The sequence below is a fragment of the Zonotrichia leucophrys genome, chromosome 15, assembly GCF_028769735.1.
Source record: "Zonotrichia leucophrys gambelii isolate GWCS_2022_RI chromosome 15, RI_Zleu_2.0, whole genome shotgun sequence".
NCBI lineage: Eukaryota > Metazoa > Chordata > Aves > Passeriformes > Passerellidae > Zonotrichia > Zonotrichia leucophrys.
This window is the reverse complement of record NC_088185.1, coordinates 3,146,612-3,166,267: the sequence shown is the minus strand read 5'-3', so window position 1 is coordinate 3,166,267 and position 19,656 is coordinate 3,146,612. Positions and strand designations below refer to the sequence as shown.

The window sequence follows — 19,656 nt, the reverse complement described above, 5'->3', positions numbered from 1 at the left end:
GTCCTTTGGGCCGAACTCCCATAAATAATTTAAGAGAAGGGAAAAGTGAAGGAGGTTTTGCTTTGGTTCTTTTGAAGTAGGATTTGCCTAAAATACTGCAGTGAGGGGCCTTGCTGCAGATGCCCTGTTTCAAATACTTTTGCCCTGCACGCTGCTCTCTCCACCGCTCACCGGTTCTCAGAATAGGAAGGAAAACTCCAAAATCGGGAGCGGTGCCGGTTCTGGAGGCAGGAACGCGTCCTCCATTGTGAGTACGACAAGCGCTGCGGTGCCGCCTCAGCACCTCGTCGCCTACACCTCCCAGCGTGCACCGCGCCTCTCAGCCCTCTGACTCTGCGGTCCGCCCCCCGGTGCACGCTGGGAGTTGTAGTCCGCGACATTCATTGTCCCGCCCGTCCCGCGTTTCCCACCGCCCTTTGCCCCCCGCCCCGCCCTTCCTGCGGCGGCCAAGATGGCGGCGGAGGTGGACTTCGGGGACCGCGAGCTCTTCGGGCAGCTGGAGGGCGAGCCCGGGCCGCCCTCGCCGCCCGCCCTGGAGGAGCCGGAGCCGGACCCGCTGCTGCAGCTCTACGAGCGGCTGCGCGACCGCGACGAGACGGTGCAGCGGCTGCGGGCGGAGAATATCCTGGCGGGAGCGCAGGGCCCGCGGCGGGGCGGGGGAAGGCGGGCGCGCCGCCGCTGCCGGTTCCCTTCCGGGCCAGCCCGTTCTGGCCCTCAGGGGGCTCCGGCTGCTCCCCGGGCTGTGTGGGAGCGAACCCTCGGTCTCCGCCGGGGCACAGGGGGGAGAGGGCTGAGCTGGGCGGGGAGGCAGCTCCTGGTGCTCCCGGGCTCCCTCACAGCACGTTCTCTCTCCATAGAAACTTTTATCCCAGAGCGGCCGCGCCCGCCCCGGGATGCGGGGCTGGCTGTTGAAACGGCTCTCACTGAATCCCTGCGTTCTACCTTTTAATTCGGCTATAAATAATTACAAATAGCTGAATTGTGACAGGTTCTCTAAAGGGTTTTTGAGTCTGCCGCTGCAGCAGAGTGGAATCTGAAATGTGTCATGATTTAGTGCCCATTTACAAGTACACGTGTACTACCATTACCTTTATTTTGGTGATGATCTCATTCATAATTTCATTTTAAAATAAAATATTATTAGTCTGTTAAAAATAATCATTGCATGCAATGAATGGCACTGTTTGGATTGTCACAGCTAGTCCTCTTTTCATTTGTGGTTTTTTTCTTTTTTCCAATTTATTGTCTTTCTCCAGCAACAGGTGGATTTTTAAATAATCCCCTGTGCAGTGAAAGGGAAGGACCAAAAACCTGTTTATTGTTCTGTGAAATTCTTGCTTGGTGTTTTCTTGCTTGCTTTGGGTGTGGGTTTGTGTCTTCCAAAGAAAACCATAGTCCTTAACAATAAGTTAACATCAGGAACTTAAAAGGAAGCTGAGAATTCTGACTCGTCCTAGGTATGTTAATGCTGACTTGAAACACTGCATGAATTATGTAGAGAGAATATATTTATTTGTATATATAAATAGAGTTTATCTAGATAAAAGCTGTCTGTGTTAACAATCTGCCACAGCTGGTTTCCATGTCCCAAACCTTGCTCAGGTCTGGGCTTCTAAAATGCCATTCCAGTTCCTGAACAGCAGAAACTCAGTTGGTGTTGCTGTAACTTTTATTTATTTGTGTTTATCTGTTTAATGAAACTCACTTGGTCTTCAGGGAAGCAGTTTTAGTGTATAAGTTCAGCAGTGAGGAAAAATCACATTCAAATGGGTGAATGAATCTTAGTGAGAAGATTGTATAAGTTTAATAGCAGGAAGAGAATTCTGTTCATACAGAATTAAATATTTCTGTAGTGTGGAGGATGTTTTGTTCTCCTTCCACCTCACACCAACCTTTGCTCAAAAGCATAATTTCTGTTTTAGAGGATAGGGACTTTTTAAAAATACAGATTTTGTGTTGACCAGACCTTCCTCCCTCTGTGGGGCCCAGCCTGAGCTGTGATAAAACTGTGGGGAATATTTACTGTACCCATTGTCTGTGTTCTGTGCTGTTCCAGTGGCATCTCAGTGGAAAACCCCAAAGTTGATGGACCTCTGTTGCAGATTTTATTTATGAACAATGTCATTACTAAGTAAGTATGAAAAAACAACCCTGACAGGAAATGGGGAATTTTTTTGTTTGTTTGGATCTAACAGTGCTGTGCCCAAATCGTAGCTGTAGCTTTTATTCAATAACATAAACTACTGAAAGCTTGGAGTGCAGGAAGGATAATGGGCAGGATAACAAGAGTTCTGTCCATTAGCAATATCTGCTTTTACCAAGAAATGAGAGGGAACTTCCAGGAACTGGGAGTGAGTCTGAAGAGCAGCTTGAATTTCAGCAGTGCTGTGGGTAAAATAGAATTTCATCTTTCCCTGCCTCTGAGTTGTTTTTTTGCCACACTCAGGTGCTCTCAAATATCAGATTGCGTTTGTGTTGGTGGGGGTTGAGAGGGGACAGAAAAGAATTGAATTTTCCCATTTTCTGAGTTATTTACTAAATAAGTGCTTAAGAAAAGAGATGTCTGCCCCTTGTTTCAGCCTTGCTCATGTCTCATCTCTCTCTACTTCATCCCAGGCGATATCATCAAGAAATTGAAGATTTTATTTGTAGTTTAGTTCAAAAATATGAAGAGCAGAAGAAAAGTGAACAAGAAAAATCACACTTGAATGCTAAGCCACAGGTACTTTAGAACTCACATTGTTACAGAATGCTGCTTCTCCATCTCTGTAATGAAAATATTGAAATATTATTGAAATAATAACAGTGACAAAAATCAGATTAAGTAGATGTCACAAATGTTTTATAACTTTGTTCCAAAAAATAGAGAGAAAGGAGAGATCCTTTCTGCCCATGAAAATGCTTCTTGAAAATTCCCTAGTGAAATTTCGGTGAAAGAGAATTGGTTTAAATAATTAAGAGGAAAGCTTAATGTATCATCTTCTGATAGTGTTTGGCCCAAGTATGTATAAGAAAACAGATGAACAACAGAATCTGAGCATTTACACTTCTCTTGGTTTAAAATTTTGATTCTTAACATTCACTTTGAGTGAAAGGGTGGAATGGCACATTTCTCTGTATCTTTCCCTTTTTTGGTGAGAATGAAAATGTAATTTTGCAGTGTGTTTCTCATCAAGAAAGCCTTGGGAAGGATCTGTGTCATTCCTTGGGCTGTGGGGAGCTCCAGGCCTGACATGGACATCTCCATCCTCCAAGCACAGAAGCTGAACCCCAATTCTGTGCCTTTTACATCACTAATTCAGGTGGATTTAAATGAATTATTTTTATTTTTGCTTTTCCTGTCAGCCCTCCAGTGTTGTTCTGGAAGAGGACTGTAAAGGAACCAGCTCAAGTTCTGCTAAAAAAGTGAAAGAAGCTTTTAGTGTAAGTTTTTGACTGTGCTCTTCATTCTCCACATTCAATGTACACTGCCATTCAAATAAATCTCCTAGCTGCTGTTATTACACTGATAAATTTAATTTAAATTCAGCCTGTTTGGGCTACATCATTGCAAAAAAAAATATTTGTACACATTTGGGCTTGTATTAATTGTAAATTCTTACAGAATGGGGGAGTAAAAACCTGGAAGTGTTTCAGGCAGTGTAAATTTATAGAAATGCTACCAATCTCACCCAAATACTGACACATTTCTGACAATTCTCTGACTTTTTTTCTGCAGGTTGTAGGAAGTGTTCTGTATTTTACCAATTTTTGTCTCGATAAACTGGGACAGCCTATTTTAAATGAGAATCCACAGCTGACAGAAGGATGGGAAATACCTAAGTATCCTGTTTGCTAAAACACCTTTCTTTTTGCCATGTGTCAAATCCAAAGAATTCCAGTGGGTAAATTGAACTCCAATTCTCTTCAGTGGATTTTGTGTGTTTCTAGCAAAGCCATGCCAGGCATTATAGATGGGATGATTTAATGGGGCATTAATGGCTTTTTAATTCAAAACAAATAAGGATTTTGGTATCATTGATTTGCTGATTGCTATCCTGAGAGTGAATGATTTATCCCCATAAATACATCTTGTGAATTTAGGGATTTCCTTGGCCAGTCCCTAATCAGGTTTGGAATGACAGCTCATTGCAGATTGAATGAGAATTATCCCTCCATAAAATCCATTCTTTGGGAGAAGAAAATGCTTTGGGAAACTCCAGCCTGCTGTGAAATGCTTTTTTCCAAATGTGGGAGCTAGAGGGGAAGTCTTTTATCAAAATTTAATTAAGGTATGCTCTTAACATGCATCCATTTAAAGTTGGTTCCTTATTAAAGCGAATGTTTGGCTTTTTAAAGCCAATGTTTGAAAAGTGGAATTGAGGGAAATGCTGAAGAAGCTGGGAAATGTTGAAATGTTTTTAGTATTGATGTCTTTGATGACAAAAGAAATTGGACAAGAAATTTCTCAAGGAACATCATCCCCCCTGGCTCCCAGTGTTGCTGGAAAGACCCAGGACAGGAAGCAGTTTCAGAGTTCATTTCTGCAATATCCAGTTTGTAATCAAGGTCATGTCAGTGTTAGAAAATTATTTATATACGGATATAAATTGCAAATTCAATCTCCCAACCTCTGAGATGAAGGAATTCGATTCCTAATGGAAATTTCTCCTTAAATGCCAATTGAAGTGTGGCTGAAGTGATTCTGAGTGAGATGGTTCATCAGGCACTGCCTTCTAAAGCACCCAGGTCCTGCTCTCAGTGAACCTGTCAGTTTGAAACTCTGTCAAAATGTGGTTTAATAAGATTACTGTGAAACATTTCAGAATTATTATCTGGAAATTTCTACCTGTAAACAAGAGGGTTGTAGTTTTAGCAAGTATTGGATAGAAATTTGTAGGAGGAGACAGCATAAGCTCATCTTAGCAAATAGTTTATAGTAAATACCATTTTATAGTTTATACCCAGGACTTCATGTCAAGGACCCATTTGTAATTTAATGCAGATGAGTCAGTGTTCTCTTCAAAGCACTGTTGAGTGTTCATTGGTATTTTAAACAAAATTGAAATTTTGCTTCATCCAGTAGCAGTTCCTTATTGAAATCTAAAGATACCAGCAAGTTTTCAGCCAGATTCTCTCCCTAGATGGACAAGAAATACAAGTAAAACCCAAAAGGTTTGTATTATTCTTAAATGTAAAGTTTTGAGCTGAAAAATTCAGATGCACTCTGTGATTCTTGCCCAGTTAATAAACCCTTGGATATCTTTGAGCAATATTTAAATTTAAATTAAATAAGCCAGAGCTGAGCATTGCAGTCAGTCTTTTTATTGAGTTTCTTTAGGAAGGGCCTAAAATCAGTGTGTGAAAACTTTCTGAATTTTTATACTTAGTTCTTCTGTTTCTTGTCTCTTTAGTGCTTGGTTTGTCATCCTTGCACTGGTCATGGTTACTGTTCTGTAGAACAATTTCTGATTTATTTGATAGATTTTTAAGACAGACTGATCTGAGAGTTGATGGTGTAGTTTTTATGGGAGGTCAGAAGTGAAGGAAATTCAGTTTCCAGCTGGAGTTACCTTGGACTTGTGCCACACTTTTTGTCTCCACTTCTGGTTCCCATCCTAATTCAGTAAAACTGAATGCTCGGAAAATAAATCTTCCTCTAAAATCTTGGTATTTCACCCCAGTAATATTGCAAATGTTTCCTGCCACGGTGTGAATTTACAAGGGAGATTTAAGTTGAAGCCAGCTGCAGTTCCAGTCCAGTTTTCAGTGCAGTTTCACAAAATGAATTACTTGAAACTGTGGGCCAGGGCTTTCCAAAGAAATAGTTTTGCTCTGCTGTTTGTTTCTGCTGATTCCCAGTATTGTGGAAGGGATCAGACCTCTGGTGATGCCATTTCCTATTTCCCTCTGCCCTTTCCTCATTTCCCACGTTCTCCTTAGCACTGTGAAATCAGCAATATTCTCTATTTAAGGACTGATATAAGTTTAAAAGAAGCAGATGCCATCAGCAGTCTTTGCTTTTGATTTTATCTTTCTCAAGTCTAAACCTTCAAATCTGTCGAGAATGAAAACAATTCGGTGTATTTAACATTACAGAGCTGTTTTCAGGTTTAATTATTTGTCCATTTCTCAAGCAGGCCCAAACCTCATTGTTTCAATTGTGGTTCTGAAGACCATCAAATGAAGGAGTGCCCAAAGGTAAAGTCCCCAGGGTTGCACAGACTGCTGCTCTCCAGGCTTTGTGTGGGGTGAAGGACTCATCCACTGTGAGTTGTCCAACTTTAAACTTGCCCATTGTGTTATCTTTAAGCCACGAAATGCAGCTCGTATAAACGAGAAGAGAAAGGAGTTTTTGGAAGCTTGTGGGGATTCGAGCAATCAGAATTTTCAGCAGCGTTACCATGCAGAAGAAGTAGAAGAGAGGTTTGGAAAATTTAAGCCAGGAGTAATTAGGTATCTCTTTCTTTCCATTTGCTTTTCTGGAATACCTCTTCTGCCTTTGGAGTGCCAGATTTTCATTGCTAGAGTTTATTAAGTCCACCTGCTGCTCTTAACTATTATGTTAGAATTTGCTAAATAGAATTTAAATAAATTGTAGAGCTGTCTTTCAAATGAAAACTCACTGCTGTCTTGACAGTCCTGCCCTTTCTCTAATGCAGGGTGATAAATATTACTCTTTGACTTTTCAAATTGTATTATGTTCCTACTAAAAATGTATTCCAAAGTCTGCAAATTTTGAGTTTTGAGTGTCCCTTCCTCTCTATTCAAAATGTTCAGAGAAATCATGGTATTGTGTGGCAGTCCCCAAAAAAACCACCAGTAAGTTCAGTGTCAGGGTCCACCCTTCCTGTTGATAGCTGCAGTCAAGGCCATGAGTCAGAAGCAGTAGGTCAAGTGTGTTATTCTTGGTGTAGAATTAATTCTAATAAAAATGTTTAAGCACATCAGCAAGGCAAAAAGTTCTGTTTAATATCCGAGCTGATTTTCATTTCTATCTGGGGTGGAAATGCAGCACACTCTGACCTACAACTCACTGAAAACTCCACAAAACATTCATAACCTTTTTGTCACCGACTTGAGGGATTTTTCTGGGTGACATTTTGTTTTCTGTTTGTTTCCTGGGCTCAGTGAGGTGCTGCAGGATGCCCTGGGTGTGACCGACAGGAGCCTGCCCCCGTTCATTTACCGCATGCGGCAGCTGGGCTACCCCCCGGGCTGGCTCAAGGAGGCCGAGATGGAGCACTCGGGGCTGGCTCTTTATGATGGCAAAGGTGAGAAATGTGGGGATGGAGCACTCAGGGCTGGGATGGCAAAGGTGAGAAATGTGGGGCTGGAGCACTCAGGGCTGGGTCTGTGCAATGGCAAGGTGAGAAATGTGGGATGGAACACCCAGGCTGGCTGGAGCACTCAGGCTGGGATGGAGCACTCGGGGCTGGCTCTGTACGATGGCAAAGGTGAGAAATGTGGGGATGGAGCACTCAGGGCTGGGATGGAGCACTCAGGGCTGGGATGGAGCACTCAGGGCTGGCTCTATATGAGGGCAAAGGTGAGAAATGTGGGGATGGAGCACTCAGGGCTGGCTCTGTGCAATGGCAAAGGTGAGAAATGTGGGGCTGGGATGGAGCACTCAGGGCTGGGATGGCAAAGGTGAGAAATGTGGAGCTGGAGCGCTCAGGGCTGGGTCTGTATGATGGAAAAGGTGAGAAATGTGGGGCTGGAGCACTCAGGGCCAAGATGGAGCACTCAGGGCTGGGATGGAGCACTCAGGGCTGGGATGGAGCACTCAGGGCTGGGATGGAGCACTCAGGGCTGGCTCTGTATGATGGCAAAGGTGAGAAATGTGGGACTGGAGCACTCAGGGCTGGGATGGAGCACTCAGGGCTGGCTCTGTACGATGGCAAAGGTGAGAAATGTGGAGATGGAGCTCTCAGGCTGGATGGAGCACTCAGGGCTGGCTCTGTACCATGGCAAAAATGAGAAATGTGGGGATGGAGCACTCAGGGCTGGGATGGAGCACTCAGGGCTGGCTCTGTATGAGGGCAAAGGTGAGAAATGTGGGGCTGGAGCACTTGGGCTGCTCTGTACGATGGCAAAGGTGAGAAATGTGGGGATGGAGCACTTGGGCTGGCTCTGTATGAGGGCAAAGGTGAGAAATGTGGGGATGGAGCACTCAGGGCTGGCTCTGTGCAATGGCAAAGGTGAGAAATGTGGGACTGGAGCACTTGGGGCTGGCTCTTTATGATGGAAAAGGTGAGAAATGTGGGGCTGGAGCACTCAGGGCAAGATGGAGCACTCAGGGCTGGGCTGGAGCACTCAGGGCTGGCTCTGTATGAGGGCAAAGGTGAGAAATGTGGGACTGGGATGGAGCACTCAGGGCTGGGATGGCAAAGGTGAGAAATGTGGGAGTGAAACACTCAGGGCTGGGATGGAGCACTTAGGGCTGGCTCTGTGCAATGGCAAAGGTGAGAAATGTGGGGCTGGAGCACTCAGGGCTGGGATGGCAAAGGTGAGAAATGTGGGGCTGGAGCACTCAGGGCTGGGATGGCAAAGGTGAGAAATGTGGGGATGGAGCACTCAGGGCTGGCTCTGTATGATGGCAAAGGTGAGAAATTTGAGGCTGGGATGCAGCTTTACCACGAGGCTCTGTGCTGGCTGCATCCTCCTCAGGAAATAATAAATTAACTGTTTTGTAAACTTCATCTTCCTCTTGGAAAAGATACAAATCAATAAAATATTTTTACATGTTTTATTCATATAAAAATATTCCTTTTGTCAGCTGTGTCCTGGTTCAGGGCAAATTTTGGAGAGAATCCCCAAAGGTTCTGCCCCCTTCATTCTCTGGGACAAGTCTTAAAGGTGCAAAGCTTATTGTTCAGCATAAACAGAACAAGACAGCTGGGGATAAAAGCATCATATAGTCAACCTAGGACATGGTTCTTGTCCAGTTTCCTCTCCCTTTTTCTTTTTTCCTGGAAGAAGCAATAGCCCTCAGTAAATTACTGTTACACAGGAACAAAATCACCAGCAAGCAAACAAAACATTTCTTGGAACCCAGCTTCAGTAACTGAGCAGCTTTTTGCTATTGACCATTATTTATGCTGCATCTCAGAGCAGTCCTGGTGCCCAGTTCTGAGGGTGGCAATGGAACCTGAGGAGCAGCTGTGCAGGAACACCCAGTTACCTTTCTGGGGACATTTCATGCCTGTGTCTGATGCATTTGGTCACTGTTCTGCCTCTCTGCATTTCAGAACCTTCTATCAATACTTCCATTCCAAGCTCCTGCTCTTAAATCCTGTGGATTTTTCTTAATTAACATCAGTAATAATTCTGTTCTGTTATAGGTGAAGTTGAAGCAGAAGATGAGGGCTCTCCCAAGCCCAGACGTGTCACTTATGATGTGTCCAAGCTGGTGAATTACCCAGGCTTTAACATCTCCACTCCCAGTGGGATCCCAGATGTGAGTAGCTGTTCTCTGCCTTCTGAATGTGCTGAGGGACAGAAACTCCTTTTAACCAAGAGTAAATGTTTTGTATCTGCATCTGACAGATTCCCTTTTAAGAGTCTCATCTTTTTAAGCCCTTAATTACATTTGTAATGAATGTGACAACTGATACTTGTCATGATTCTTGTCCTGGGGTCTGGCAGTGCTTCTGTGGGCATTATTTCCATTATGAGATCAATAGTTTGGTGTTTTTTAAGCACAAAACTTCTCACATTAATGGCTTTTTTTCCCTTGGAATATGAAAATCACTGTCCGTGTTTCCATAATTATAATTTTGATTATAAAAAATTATATCAGTCAGTGCACAACTTCTGCCAAGCTCTGTAACAACTGGAATTAAACAAGTGATAGCAAAGAGCTACATGGTGGGTGCCCTCTGAAGCACAGAGCACACAAGAAATCCCCTGTGGGTGCTGCACTTCCATCTTCAAAAGCGTTTTAACCTCCTGTCAGTGAATTCCATCACTGCTCTGAATGCCTGAGCATTAAAAAGAAGCACTTGTGCATTTGTACCTTTACATTTGCCCATTTAGTGGCCTCCAAATGTGTTTTTTCATTCAGTGTTATTAACTAAAATTCTGTTCTTAACCAATCATATGCAACATTATTTCTCTTTTCTCTTTTTTTCTCTTTTTGCTGTAGGAGTGGCAGATGTTTGGTTCCATCCCCATGCAGCCATCTCAACAGAAGGATGTTTTTGCTCACTACCTTTCTAATTATCAGGAGGTGAATATATTTCCTTGTTATTAAGAAAAAATGTTGTCTTTTAGTTAGTGTAGGTCATGATGATTTCTTGCTTGCATCTTCTTTCTGCACAAGGGGACAGACTTTTTATTAAAGACACTAGTGAGGGTGAAATGCTCATCTGGCTTATCTGTTTTAACAAAAAATGGCTTAATGTTTAAAATTATCTCCATTATTTCACTTAATAGAAGCAGATCCCAGTTGTGCAAAGATTTGTAAGCAGTTTGGAAAAAAATTGCCATTGAATTTACAGTTCCAGACTCCCCTGATAAATGAGAAGCTTGGTTTTGGTGGCCATGGCATCCCTCAAATGTCAGTGTTTACACACTGGGTCCCCAATGATTGCATAGTTAGAAAATTGCTTTCATTCTCACAGCTGGCAATGTTAATTTGTATAATCAGTATAATACTGATTCTTTTTGGTTTTGTGGGTAATTTCTCTGCAGCCAAGTCCCAAATCCAGCAGCAAAAGGGCTGCACCCCAGCCCAAGTCTCGTCATTCCAAACGAGCCAGAGAAGACACTTCAGAGGTGGCAGCAGCTGACATGGACCTGGACTCTGGTACAGTCACTCTGATTTTTGCTTTTCCTAGTTCCAACTTTTATTTCCAAAATTACTTGCTGTGGATTGAAATGTGAGAGTTAAAAGGAGAAGCCAATGTGTAGTATTTTGGTGGTGGTTAAAGGCAGTGTTGACAGAAGCAGCAGTGTCCCACTGCAGTGGCATTTGCTGTGATTGTCACTGTGGTTTTTGTATCTTCTGATACCGAGCAGGAAGTTTCAGGTGTGCTCAGAGCAATTGCAATGTTCAGTTAAAAATTCTGATCTTTTTTCTCCAGGACCATCCTAAAGAAACTTCTGTTAAGACCCCCAAATCCCTAAATATTTGGGTGAAATAACATAATTTTGCAAGCTTACAGCTTCTTAAAAGTGAGGCAAACTCAGAAGGATTCAGTGTTAAGTGTTAGAACAGCTGGAGAAGTTTCTGGCTTTCCTTTTGAAATCTGCCATGAGGAATCCTTCAGTGTGTCTCAGTGTGGAATGGGTTTGTTTTTAATACCTTCAAGAGTAAATTTTTTTCCTTGAATGGCTGGCAGAGTTAAAATCTCAAAAAAGCTGGATTTGATGGATATGAAAACCCTCACAAAGTTTGTTCTGTCTCAGCTGAAAACCAAGGATGAGAAAACATAAATCTGGTAGTTAATCAGTGTTGGAGATTTTTTCAGGGATGGCTCAGAAGGCAGCTGTGAGGAGCAGGTTCTCACAGCCTGTTTCTGTGAACAGCAGAGGTTCTCAGGTTATTTTTAATTACAGGTAAAAGTGACAAACATGAAGGCCTTGAGAGCCTTGCACATCAGAGTTCTCAGGCAGCTTTCTCATAACAAGTGGATGTTCTATCTTTGGCTGTTTTGGGAAAGCAAGAATAATTTTGAGAACCCAAATCTTGGTATTGGAAACATAAGGAGGGGTTGGTGTGTAATCTCTGACCTATTGTGAGCTCAGATTTTGCAATATGCATGAAGTGAATTAACACTGTTATAAAAGGTGCCTGATTGATCAATAAAGTGGAGTCGATGCTGACCAACGCAAGGTGGGTCGTCTCCCTCCAACTTCAATATATGGCTAACTTCAATAAATCAGAACATTGGCACTTTGAATCTTGTCCTGGTCAGATTTCAGGTTCTAAAAGTTGTCTTTTAATCTCTTTGTAGATCTGGAAGGAGCACAGAGATCTCAAACTCCCAACAGTTTTCAGTTCCAGCCTCCTCTGCCCCCTGGATCTCCATCCATGTCCACTCCCCCCCCTGTGCCCCAAGGGACGCCCCCAGTGACCCCCCCCCAGCCCTCCTCACCCAGCCCCTGTGCCCTGCCCAGGGCTGCCCCAGCTCCCAGTGACAGCCCCCAGCCCAAAATCGTGGACTCAGTGATGGATGAGGACACCCTGACCCTGGAGGAGCTGGAGGAGCAGCAGAGGTTGATCTGGGCAGCGCTGGAGCAGGCAGAGAGCACCAACAGTGACTCTGATATTCCTGTGGACACACCTTTAACTGGCAATTCCCTGACTTCATCACCAGCCAGGAATGAAGCAGATCTGGTTGCAGAAGTCAGGTCACCTGAGAAAGTGATCTCAGTGGAAACAGAGCTTTCTGACATCAGCGAGCAGATCCCAGAAAATGAACATTCTCTAACCAGTCCCAACCTAGAGGACAGTTTGCTTGACTTGAAGGAAAATCCTGATACTGCAGTTTCTGAGGGCCTGCTGGATGACACCCTGCCTGCTGCCCCCCCTGAGGTCAACGAGGGGGAAAACACAGCTGGTAATAAAGTGCCCACAAGCACTGGATCAGCTGTGAAAAAATCTGGACTTGTTCCTGACATGAGCAAGTTTGCTGAAGGCATCACACCATTTGAGTTTGAAAACATGGCAGAATCAACTGGGGTCTACCTACGGATAAGAAGCCTGTTAAAAAATTCCCCAAGAAACCAGCAAAAGAAAAAGACTTAAATCTTAATTGATCTTTAGTTTTGTTATATCCAAATCCCTTCTGTTTCCCCAGCAGTTTTACAAACTCAGATAACCTCCCTCATCTTATGGGAAAGAGAAAATCTTGACAAATGCAGGTCTGCCCTGTTCTTCCTTGGTGCTGAAGTCAGTGCAGGTTTCCATCTTGACCAGGATCACCAATGCAGGCAGCAAATGCAGAATTTTCCCAAATTGCAAGCTCCCACTAAGGAATAACAGGACTGATGATTTGTTAAGACCATTTTATTTGCCAATACTCAAGACTCTAAAATGCAGAGTTTGTGGTTTGGTGTTCATTATTTTGGCTAAGATTTATATTGTCCTTGAGTTTCAGGTGGATTGGTGATTTTTTTAATATCTGTCCTTTGTACAATAATCTATACTTTATACATTTTGCTAATTATCCTGTAGATAAGTTTAATATATTCTGAATGTTTTTAAAAAGGTCTGATGTCAAGATTTCCCACATCAAAGTCCTGGCAATTGGAAGAAAATAATTGGGGATTACAATGCTATTTTCACCATTTCAAGTATTTTTATAAATTATTTATGTGGGTCTGTTTTAATTGCCACTGTATCTTTTGTAGCATTGTCCTTCATGTAAACTTGCTGTACAGACATGTTCGTGGTTGTCTACAGAGGTTTAATAAATGAGCTTTTAGCTAAAGAGCTTTTAATTGGAGTCCTGAAGCAGCAAAATGCTGGTTTTTGAAAATCAGCTGCTGAAGAAAAGTTGGGAAAACAAGCTGAGCAAAATAAGGGTGAGTATAGTGAAATATTTTAGGAAGGGCCACAACTGTCAGCTTCAGGTTTTCTTAACCAAGAATCTGTTAAAATTCTCTTAGCTCCTTAAACAGAACCTTGCCATACCGTTCAGTTTTCATAATCTGAAGAGCTGCCCACATCTGAATGCTTAGAAATGTTACAATCATGCTGATTAATTTTTCTAACACTTTCCTTTTTGTCTCGGGAGGGAGCTGTGGCTGAAGTGGCTGCACCTTGTTCGGTTGCCAAGAGAGGGAGCACTAGATTGATGTCAGCATTTTCCTTCCAGAAATGCAGGAAAAGTCTCCCTAGCCAAGTGTAAAGCCCAGCAAACCAAAGCATTTTCAAGTATCTAACAAAAAACTCGTGAAGGGGAATGTCTGTAAGATAATGTTAGAGACTGAAGTTAATTCTTTCAAATTCTCAGCTTTGCAGTTAGTGCATATTGACAAAGATCTTTAACACACATGACACTGGTACACTCTGCATTTGAATCTCAATGAGAACCCCAGGTTTTTTGCAGTTAAAGCCTTTATTTATTTCTCTTTTGTTTCTCCCTAAACTTTACAGGAAGGCAAAACCAAAGCACCTTTATATGTGAATTCTGAGAGGCTGAAAAATCTTTTTGCAGCATTTACCAGTTGAGATTATTTGGCTGCACTTGGAGAGCAAGTCAAGGTAACTTTTCATCACATGTTCTAAAATGAATGGCATTTTCCTTCCTAATTTATAGGAGAAATAGTATTTTTATAACAGGAGTGGACAACAAAATAATGTGCTGCTTCCACCTTCTACACACATTTAAAGAAAGCTCTGTTGGGAAGCAAATGGAGCTCTGGCACTTTTTGCTGCTCCTCCCATGGAGTTAAAAGCAGTAATGACAGCTTCCAGCAGCCTTTGTGTGCTGCACCTTTGCCACGTGGGTGAGCAAGGGGTGCAGGCAGGAGGTGCTGATTGCCAGTGCACCCCTTCTGGGTGTGTTGTGCAGCTCATGTTTGAAACACGCAGCTCTCTCACCACACCTTCAAGATCTGCTTTTAATGGCTCTTAGGAAATGCTGCTGCCTGAGTAGTGTCCGGTTTTTGGCTGTTTGAAGGGCCTGGAAAGGCCCGGGGTGGCCTTGGGGCAGCCCACGTATCAAAGGACGAGAAGAGGCTTCAGTTCTTTTCTCGGTCTCGGTGTTTATTAATTGTTTATCTAAAAGATTTTCTCTCGGCCCGACAGAGCTCTGCTCAGCAGCCAGCCATGAGCACACTCCCTGCCCTCCGGGCGGTCACCTATCTTTATACCCAAAGTTACGTGTACAATATTTATCATTTTTCCCCAATACCTTTCACCCTTATTGCCCAGTGCACTTTTAGTAATGACCAGTCCCAAAGTGCCACCATCACCACAGAAGATGGAGGAGAAGAAGAAGAAGAAGTACAGGACACGCCCCAATTCCTCCATCTTACTTCTCTAAACCCCCCTGTACAGAAATCCTAAACCCTGTGTTTCACTCTCTAATTAACCAATCCCTTCACCATTCACCCCGGTGAAACCCTCCTGTCCTCATACAGGTGTCGTCTCCTGTGTAGGATCAAAGTGCAGCCACCAGACACTTCTGGAACATTCCAGGACTCCCGAGCCCCCCAAGGGTGCTCTCGGTGACACCTCAGTCCTGAGGTGCTGAGATCCCACAGGGTAGGACAGGCAGCCCAAGCTAAAGCAGTGCTGGTGGTTTCTGTGGGCAAGGCAGAAGAGCACACAAAATAAAAATCATCTTTATGTGCTCAGAACCTTTCAGTGCTCTGTATGGTCTATCCTCAATCATATTCCACATAATTAATTGGTCACAACAGATAAGCAAAACAAGTTGTGACTAAAGTAATTTCATCTGTTATTCTTTTGTCTTTCGAACTGCCATGTTATAAATGTTCTTGTAATGCTTATTTTATTTCTTAAAATAATATTTTTATGATATGTTTTGATCTCAGAAAAGCAGGCAGGGACTGTTGGATTTCTGGATTTAATTTTAGTAATTTAATTTCAAATAAGGATAAATCATACAAAATTCTCTGAGAGCACTCAGGGGTATCTTTAAATTGTTCTTTTAAATCTTCTCTTTGGAATTGTCCTTTCTTTGGAGGTGGCAGTCAGCGTGGATAGTGCTGTGAGAAAACTGAAGCAGTGAGTAAAACTCCTCCTGTATTTACCTGTGCTGTAAGACACAGTTAATGAGGGATGGGCAGTTTTCTCTGCTGCTTCTCTCATGATGAGGAATTCATTCATCTGCAGCTCTTAGCTATTTATCTGTAATCCACTGTTCTATCAAGTGCTGCATATTGCACTGAGGATGTTTGTAATTAGGGAGGTTTTTAATCTGTCAGCTGTAACTACTCAAATGGGTTTTGTATATTGAAACTGCAATCAGATCACACTCTTGAAGCCCAAGGAAAAGCTGAATAGCAAAGTATTTTGAGTCCTTTAAAGTGCCATTCCCATGGTGATGGGTGTGGCATAATAACATAGATTAGAGTTTACTGAAATGAATGAGTAATAAAATCTGTAATGAGGTGGGTATAGCATGGGCAGGCATCACTCACATTTTCCCACAGATTCCTGTTGGCATAGCCCTCGTGTTTATTTACAGCACTTGGAACACCAGAAATATTTTAAAATGCTGATGCACGTCTAAAAAATCAAATCTCTGCAAAATATTCTGGGTATCAGTCAGGTGGGAAGTTGTGTCTTAAAAAGATCCAAATTCCTCACTCTAAAATTTTATAACCCAATTCACAGCGCTCAAAACGTCAAGAAAAGACAAACAGCAGAGATTCTAGAAGATATCTGAAAGACGTGGTAGCTGCTAAAAATAATTATTTCACTGCAAGCTCTGTGAGGCAGCATGGCTGGGAAATAAAAAAAAAAAAAAATAAAAAAAAAGAGAAATGAAGAGGAGGAAAAAGCTCCAATGCAATGCAAGTGCTTCGGTTGCCATGGAAGCCCGTAGCACCTTCCTTGTGTGCCATGGCTGAGCTGCCATGGGAAGGGAAAGCACTGAATTGAAGGTTGCTGCTGTTCCTGAACACGGGGCAGTCACTGCTGCATTTTGGGGGTGGCAGGGGGTGAGTCAGAGGGAGGAATTGGTCGTGATTCCTGGAGCAGCTTTTAGAAAACAGGATGGGTTTAATAGCCTGGTAATTACTGTGTGACAATTGGGCACTTCCTAGACTTCAGACAACTACAGCAGCAGAGATGTTATGTAAGATTTTTTGCAGTGTGTGTTTAGTTGTGACCCATGAATGAAAATTTATTTACCTCTTCTTTAGAATTCAGCACTCCATAAGAACAAAATCCTTCTGCTTTGCTTTGCTGTAGGTGAGAATTCAGCTTTTATTGCTATTTACATAAGTGCTGGAATGATTTGCATCTTTATTAATAGACTGGTTCCTCAGTTATCAGGGAAATGAAACACTCAGCAAGAGGAACATTACTGTTAATTTAAGCATCTTGTTTAAACCAGAATGCAGAAAGGATTCTTTTTTAATTTGTTCAAATACTGCTCTCCATTGTTTTAGCCATGGTACAGCAGAACAAATAATGTAAAATTGGATGAAGGCTTGTCTTGAGTAGCTCACCAAAGAACATGGGTTTGGAGAGCTTTGTCTTTTATTGCTGCTGGGCAGTCTGGCTGACCTGGGGAAGGGAAGCAGTAAGTACATTAGCAGTGAAAAGAATTCTTGCAGCCTTTACAGAAAAGAAAATACAGAAAATAGTAGTGCAAGTGCTGGGATTTTTGAAGCAGCACTTTTGAGATTTAAAAAAAAAAAGCAATTAGCTGCCTTTTCTGTAGCAGATGTGACCATCAGTTCTGTATAGGAATTGCCAGATGTGCATATTGAAGAGATTATTCAGATGGAAAAAAAATCTTTACTCAGAATTCTTGTACTTGGGTGAATACATCCCATTAAATAGAAAAATGGATTTCTTCTGTCAAGAGATCCTTACATTCAGAGGACAACATTTCAGCTCTTTAGAAAGCTTGAACAGCCTTGGAGCCTTCACAGATCTGGAAAAGGGCAGAAACAACTGCAACTGGTGTTCCCACATTATTGAGAATTCTAATTTCCAAGTGAGCCATGTACTTGTGGCCAGGATGGCAGCAGTTATGTTGGCATCCTGAATTTCCCTGGAGCACCCAGCAGTTCCTGTTCTCATGGAATTATGAAAATGCCTATATATTATTTGTTGACTGATCTGATCATGCAGATCAGAAAACAGCCACCAGGACTGGAATCAAAGATATTCTGGCTTTCAGTCATGGCTAATCCTGTACAGGAGCGTGGGTTATAGAACCAGGATCTTTTATTACAACGATTCCTACAAATTGGCTGTGCCCTGTGGGTGCAGACTGGTACCCAGAGGCTGTCAGCCATTTCCAGCTGGGATGAACTGAAGTTGCAGCTGCTCCAAAGCTACATTGTCATGGTATGAAGTTGATTCTGGTCAAAGAATGGATAACAAACTCTCTTTTTTCCTACAGGATGTTGAAGCTGAGTCTGTTCAGTAGGAAATTACTGGAAAAACCAGTGGCACATTCCCTTGATCTGTGTGACAGTCTCAATTCCTGCCTTCATCCAGGACATTTTTACCATAGCTTTACAAGGGAGTGAATCAAAATATTTACAGATTTAAACATATTTTATCCATTATTTCCCCACTGTTGCTGCTCCCACGTGATGACAAGTTCTACAATAACAGCACAAAGTTGCAACTTCTAGTTTTCATCTTTAAGCTGTCTTGTAGTGGCTGTGCTGTGTCCTAGATGCATCAGTCTGATATTGTTTATACAAATTTAATGCTGTGCACTCAACTGCAAGCATTTGAGATGGACTTACATGGTGGCAAATTAACTGAGAGACAAAACATCAAATTAATGATGGAGAATGATAGAGAAAAACCCATTCCACGTTAGCATCACATCAGTACAGCAAGCTCAGATCTGCACCACCAGAAGGAAGCACAGAGGTTCACCACTGCAGCTCTCTTAGGCAAGTGTTCTGTAAAGTTGTACAACTCTCCAGTTTCTACCCTTATTGCAATTTTTGTGGGATTATTTCCATAGCTAGGGGCTGCAGGGTCATTTTTTTTTAAAGCAATCCTTTGCTGACTCTGCACTTCTGAATACAACCCAATGTTTAAATCCTGAAGTCCTTATTCAGCAAAACTTTTATCAAATTTTGCAGGGAGAAAGAGGGGTGGCTGTGCATGGATTCAAATTCTGTTTCCCCATATAAAGGCCATGGCAAGAGATTGTGTTTAACCTTTAGGAAGTGAAATTCTAACAAACATTGCTAAATGCTGATGTAGTTGAAACCTGTTATTCAGGGGAGTGCATTACCCCATTTTGTGCTTTACCGTGCTGGATTAATGCCAAAGAACGAAGCCAAAATGAAACACAAATTGCAATCAGTCCCCAGCAATGGAACTGCTTTCTCATCACCCTTTTGTTCGAATGGCATCATGCAGAAACCCAACAAGCTATGAGGCTGCAAACTGAGGTTTGCTTTGTGAGGAATTGGGTGGTGATGGGCCAGCTCTGCCTGTTTATAAGAGGGGAAGAAGTGGAGCAGAGCTGTTTGATTCAGCCTTGAAAATCGGTATTAAATTGTTGATGGTGGCATTGGAGCTGCTGCTCCAGCTGTTTAAACTTTAGCAGTGGGATAACGCCAGCTTCCAATGTGTTGCTTCACAAACACAATGAAAATAAAAATATTCAGTACTTTGGGATAATAAATTTCTGCATGATGAATTTCTGGGCATCAGGACAAAAGGAAAATGGAGCGAAGCAGCAGACAGTGAAGTTATTCACCCACTAGAGCGATGTGCTTCACACCTCCCCGTCTGTGCCCACCCTCTCCCCCTCCCACCCAGCCGGGCTGTGCCGCAGCGGCGGCTCCGGGACCACCGGGCGCGCCGGGGTCACCCCGAGCCGGGCCACGGCCGCTCCTCCCTCCCCCGAGCTGCGGCTGCCGCGGGGCGAACAAAGCGGGGGGCGGACAAAGAGAGAGGAGGGGGCGCGGGGAGCTCGGGGGCACCGCCGGTGCCGCTGCCGCTGGTGCAGTCCCCGCCCCGGCGGGCGCAGACGTTGTGCCCGC

General features: G+C 43.0%; 1 protein-coding gene across 2 annotated transcripts; it reads left to right on the top strand.

The window, feature by feature from the left end:
• Positions 1-411: 411 nt before the first annotated feature.
• ZCCHC8 (zinc finger CCHC-type containing 8) lies at positions 412-13,412 on the top strand. 2 transcript variants are annotated; one of them, XM_064726825.1, is made up of 14 exons: positions 412-622; positions 1,417-1,457; positions 2,057-2,131; positions 2,617-2,722; positions 3,346-3,423; positions 3,719-3,822; positions 5,089-5,154; positions 6,120-6,180; positions 6,293-6,435; positions 7,111-7,253; positions 9,324-9,439; positions 10,127-10,210; positions 10,675-10,789; positions 11,940-13,412. In XM_064726825.1, the coding sequence occupies exons 1-14, from the start codon at positions 452-454 to the stop codon at positions 12,731-12,733; spliced, it is 2,097 nt and encodes a 698-aa protein (XP_064582895.1). In that variant the 5' UTR covers positions 412-451; the 3' UTR covers positions 12,734-13,412. The 2 variants fall into 2 exon arrangements, with proteins under 2 accessions (XP_064582895.1, XP_064582894.1); XM_064726824.1 differs by having other exon boundaries at positions 6,117-6,180.
• The last annotated feature ends 6,244 nt before the right edge of the window (positions 13,413-19,656 follow it).

Excerpts from the sequence above, each read along its gene's own strand:
- ZCCHC8 (XM_064726824.1), top strand. The coding sequence starts at position 452 with ATGGCGGCGGAGGTGGACTTCGGGGACCGCGAGCTCTTCGGGCAGCTG. Across the intron at positions 2,723-3,345 it reads ACTTGAATGCTAAGCCACAG|CCCTCCAGTGTTGTTCTGGA; the intron begins GTACTTTAGAAC and ends TTTTCCTGTCAG. Across the intron at positions 5,155-6,116 it reads ATACAAGTAAAACCCAAAAG|CAGGCCCAAACCTCATTGTT; the intron begins GTTTGTATTATT and ends CCATTTCTCAAG.